Below are 5,571 nucleotides of genomic sequence, written 5' to 3' on the forward strand. Positions count from 1 at the left end.
CCTTGCTGTCAATTTCCTTTGAGAAAAGTTCCCAACCAACCGGGACCACCCATCTGTAGGACAGACCCATGGCCACATCCACCGCACTTTCCTTAGGGTCTCTTTAGTTGTCTAATTACGTACCACATTTAGGTTGACAAGCAAAAAACAACTTCCTTAATTAGCCAATTAGTCACCGGTTCTTTCACATAACTTAAGCACTAACATAGAAAAACAATGTCAAACAAGTTCCTTTTCAACAATTGATCTTATTTATCTTTGGAATACATCATATAATCCAGCTCGAAGGCTATTCCATAATCTTCCCGAAGGCAATCCATAATCCGCCCGAAGGCAATCCAGCAATCCTGAGGGATTACTAATCCAAGTTTTCACTTGTAGACTAGTATGCAGGCCTCGAGATCCAATCTTGAGTCATATCGACCTCTTGTGCAGGACTCGGAAGGCAAGAGATTTATGGCTAGAGCCCCTTCTGGCACCCAAGCGTCCTCTTGCTCCAAGTAGCACCCATGGAGAGACCTCTCGCGGCAGGTTCGGTCCACGTTCTCTGCGCGGCTCTAACAACCCCCTTGGTTAGGTTCAGGTCGACAGTTGGGGGTAACTGATGCTGCCTCTCCCTCTAGGCCTTCAACCTGAAGCATTAATTATCTTTCAATCTTTAGTTCCTTGAGCAAAGAAAGTACAAATAGTGCTCCTAACTTATACAAACACAATCAATCCAGTGGTCATTTACTTGGCCAGCTAATGTGTGAATCCATCTCTCCGAATGTATCCAACATTCGATTCGGGATCGATTGCGACTTGGCAAGATCCCCAAGGGTTTATTATTTGTTTACCCTTGTATCATTAGGTTAGAGTTTATACCTTGTTAACCCAAATTAACAAACATCTTAGGTTCCTCAAATTAAGACAATAAATCTTGGGCAACCTTGTCGCCCTAACTTGATTGATTGATTTCTTGCTAGGCAATATACAACTTTCCTTAACTTGGCAAATCAATAGCAAGATGACTACTCATCCTCTTGCAAGTTAGACTTGCACTAGAACCTGCCAACCTTCTTCCAAAGGAGTGGCAATTCTAATTTGTGATTTAACACAAAACCATGTGACGTTGCAACTTGTTGCATAGGAGTCGCATCTGACTTACGGGATCATCTCTCCCATCAAACGGCGTTTCTTGGTCAAGAAATACGTTTGGTCAAGAAGTAGGGTTTGGCATGTCTTCTTGACCCAACCCAACCCTAACCATACTAGGCCAACAACACTTGGCCCTAAGGTTTCTAAATCCATATGGAGGACTAGTCTTAGGCCAATTTGCCCTAGGGTAAAAACCCTAGATCGTTATTGTATGGCTGTCCAATTAACCCAAACATTTGTGTGAATGTGGGTAGGATCTTTGGGATTTGAAGTCTTAACTTGGCATTCCAAGTGTGATATTAGACAGAAATTTTAACGTACTAAACCCTACCTAGCACTTTGAGGTGTTCGTCGTACCAACTAGTTATGCTTTTACGAATCCCTTGAGGGTTATGCGATTACAAGTGGTCTACCTAAAACGATCTAATTGTCTTGCAACAAGAGTGATCTTTGATTAGAAGAGGTGCAAATACTTTTCCTAAGAGATGCAAACAAATAAATTCAAGATACAACATTCCATGCATGTATGCGAATCATAGACTTTTACTTCTATGCAACTATAAGGTTTGCAATGTCCATTTCTTTTCCTTGCATAATCTATAATGATAGACAATTCATGGCTAACTCATATAAAAGCCTACGTTGAATTGCATCAAGAACTATACCTATAAACCCTTTGTCCGATGCATTGAATTCATGATTCAATATGAAATGCATCTTTTTCTAAAACAACTTCGATAAAGAAGTTCATGCATGACGAATGTCATAAGACTATTGTTGACTTAATCCATTCAGCGGCGCAAGGGTGAGCGATTCTCGGATGATTGGGGACACACAAAAGTGAGGGATTTGCTTCACAACAAAAGATCCCACCTCATGATATGCGCCAGGGAGTCATTGCGGAGACAAGAGGAGGGGCATGGAGCCTATAGTCAACCACCTATGTGCCACTGCATAGAGTGAAAGAAAGGCAAGAAGAAACCAGTAGAGAAAGTGAAGAGTCACCAGTACGCAGAGGCGCGACGCATCCAAATGAAAACCATGGGATCGTCGCATTACGGATCAAGCGGCAGAGAGTCGTGGGAGGCAGAGTTTGTAAGTATATTTTGATTTTTAGTTTTTTCAAATTTATATATTTTTTAATTCTTTATATAATTTATTCTAATACATTGTCTCATAATTGTTTGCATATATCATAATTGTTTTGCAAACTACTATCGTTGGTAGGATGCCTACTCCTAGAGAGGTAGGCTACCATCAAGGCCATAGTCGCGTAGCCACATGGCTTCACTTCTATGAGGAGGGTCTCATCATTGAGGAGCAATACAACCGGGCTATGAGGATTCAACAGGCAGAGGAGGTATGTTTTTCTTACTTTCCTATTAAAAGTATAGCTAATTATAACTTTTTCTTTGCAATTGTATGTAAGCAACCTTGATCTTTTGTGTGTAGGCGAATCCCGATGTGGAGTATAGCCAGGAGGGGGATCGCGACGCTAGTAGCGATGGTGGTGCTAGCGAAGATGTTTCTTCTTCAGATTCATAGAGGAGCACCATACCTCCTCTATGGCCTTGTTTCCTTATATATCTATTATCCATCTTTTAGCCTACTCCTTGCGACCACGCTTTAGGTCGCAAGCACTTAAACTCCCCATGTAAATGCGTTTTATATATAATGAAAACATGGATTTTTGTTTTCAATTCTCGTGCGTTCAGATCCATTGTGTTTTTCCCAATTGCACAATTTGATGTATGGGAGGGGAAAAAAAAAACCAGAGAGCATGTGGTTGCTCTTTGGTTTTTTTTTTCCAATTCTGTGCTTCGCGCTATTTGCGCGTCTAAATTGCAGAAAACGCGCGTCTAGAATGCAGATTACCCACGCCCATACACGCACTATATAATTCAAATTAATAAAAAGAAATTAAATATCTTTTCAAAAAAAGGAGATTTTTGGTTTTGTGTTCGCGTCTACTGGTGCATGTAAAAGCGCGTCTATGCACATGTCTATGTGTCCATCTAATCTTCCATGTAGACACGCTTGTAGACGCACAAAAGAAATTAAATAAATAATAATTTTGATTTTCATTTGCACGTTTATGGATGCGTGTATATGTGCATCTATTGGTGGGTGTGGATTTCCTTATACATGCAACTATAGACGCGAAATGGTACACACACAAATAGACGGCTTATAGATGCGCCCGTAAGATTTTCTCTCAATTCAAAAATCGCGTCTAAAAGTATGTCTAAGAGGCCTTTTTGTTGTAGTCTGTATGGATAATACTTGGTGTTACATGTACTTATGCTCAAGGAGCACATCCATGATTGAAGAGGATATTGATTATCAATTGCTATCGGTGAATACGGACCTAGAACTAACGCATTATTTATAATCATGATGGAACACATTAAGTGTGATGCTAGTTAGGGAGGAGTGGCACACAAGGCATCCATTCATGAGCTTGTAATTCTAAATGGATGGTTGAAGGAGATGATAAAGTTTTTCAATATGCAAATCATGTTAGAATTGGTTGAGTGGCATTATAAAGGGGTAGAATCTTTTGGAGCATACTTGTAGCTAATGAAAGTAAGGTGTAGCTAGCTAGCACATGAGTACTTTGCCATAAATATGTTAGTAATAAGCTAGCTCAAGAAGGTGCATCACAAGCAACGTATGTCATATATACATTTTATTGAACCTTATAAGAATCCTTCTCATCCTATGTAAGGGGGTTTCTGAGAGGCTGAACTAGTTTTGTGTTGGTGCTCTTGCAAAATTATTACTATGTAGCTGTTAAAAAGTAGGTTTTGCTTCTCACACCATTTCGAGAAGTTTTTCCTAAACATGAGCCAGCGTGTGAGAGAGGGAGGGAGAGAGGGGGTAGATTTCCAAGTAAATTGAAATTAGAAAACGGCCAACTGCATGTTTCTTGGGCTGACCGTTACATTCATAACAATATGGAGCGTGCCTGAAATGCGATCCTAGGGTGGTGGTGGCTACGATGCCATTAATGTTCGGCATGCGATCATCGACGATTGCACACCTACCTACCTACTCATTATTGTTGCGAGTACACTTGCAGCTTATTGCATAGATTTTGAGCACGATTAGGCGATCACTCCATATTGTTGTATTGTACACTTCGGCAAGTATTAGTCCCCGCCACGATCGAGGAGATCGTCTTTTATGATCCCGATCTACCGAAGATGCCGACAATGAGTTCGCTCTGCTCAGTAGTACCAGATGTAAACGAGATTCCATCTTGGTCTCCGAAGGGACCATAAGTGCCAAGGTTAGTCATGAACTTCATGGAATTTCCATAGAATCCTCTCATTTGGTTGATCAGCTGTTTCGGATATTGCCAGGTGATCTGGTTGCAAAACACCGAATTGAAGGTACAAGTTATTGTAGCGAAACGTAGAACATATCGTGTAACTGTAGACTGACGATCAATATTATATGTATTCACACAATAAGCATCCAAATAAGTGACTCCTATGTGCTTAATATGAAGAAGTATGAGTAATACGCACCTCTGCGTGCTTGTTGCCTTCGTGCCACGGATGTACTTCTCCCCATGCCATAGCTTAATCGTCTGTATCCCCAGCACGCGGATTACGCTTGATGGTATGGATCTTAAGTCGTCGAACTCAGAGCCTCCGTCCCCGCCCCATGGGCCCCTGCGCTGAATCGGCCAAGGAACCGTCTGGACCTGCACTAGATCAAACCATTAATGAAAAAGGAAGTTAATCAGAAACAAAAAACAGCAAGAGTTCTGATGATGATGATCTGATCACTGCAATAATAAGCAGGTAAATAACCTTTTTGCCACTCCACCTCATGAATTCTGATGATAGTATCGCAACAAGGGGTTGATTAATCCTGTACGTGTGTACGTGACGACGACGTACGCTTGTCATACCTAATTAGTCTGATGACTCTCCGAGACGTCCGCCGACCTAGTGGCTACCGTTGCATGCACAAGTACATGATTAATCACCAGTAGTAGCTGTAAGACCGTTACTATCTTCATTGAGCAGGACGTCGTCGATGATCTTAATATTTCCCCCATGATTACCAAGACTGCTGCTCGCCAGCTGCTTCGTGATGTTATTTGGCTTACTGCTCGCCAGCTGAGTCGGCTCTGATATACCCGTCGTGTGTGTGCCACGCAGGCGTGCTGTAGTCTGCTGTCACGTCTTGACCAAGTCAGTGGAAGTAGTCCCACTAGCTCTATGAAATCCATATGCTGATGTGTTTTTTAATTTGTGCGCATAATTTACTAACCCCACATGTTTATGAGCATAATTGCCGCGTTTTAAAAGTTTGATCGCTCTCGATAATTCTCTGGTGCGTTTTACCAACCGTAAAGTAATTCGACTTGGCTAGTCCACTACTCTGCGCACTACCCACCAAAATGGATACTAGGCAACT

The 5,571-nt window shown here is 41.6% G+C and overlaps 1 protein-coding gene across 1 annotated transcript; it reads right to left on the reverse strand.

Moving 5' to 3' along the window:
• Window positions 1-3,547: 3,547 nt before the first annotated feature.
• Window positions 3,548-5,241, reverse strand: LOC148027296 (uncharacterized). The gene is made up of 3 exons (XM_087690617.1): window positions 4,959-5,241; window positions 4,671-4,849; window positions 3,548-4,507 (listed from the first exon to the last, which is right to left on the reverse strand). Exons 1-3 carry the CDS (start codon window positions 5,055-5,057, stop codon window positions 4,480-4,482), a joined length of 306 nt encoding a protein of 101 aa, XP_087546743.1. The 5' UTR covers window positions 5,058-5,241; the 3' UTR covers window positions 3,548-4,479.
• Between the last annotated feature and the right edge of the window lie 330 nt (window positions 5,242-5,571).

The sequence above is a fragment of the Lygodium microphyllum genome, chromosome 13, assembly GCF_053477565.2.
Source record: "Lygodium microphyllum isolate KBCC chromosome 13, Lygodium_microphyllum_v1.1.10, whole genome shotgun sequence".
In the NCBI taxonomy this organism is placed as follows: Eukaryota; Viridiplantae; Streptophyta; class Polypodiopsida; order Schizaeales; family Lygodiaceae; genus Lygodium; species Lygodium microphyllum.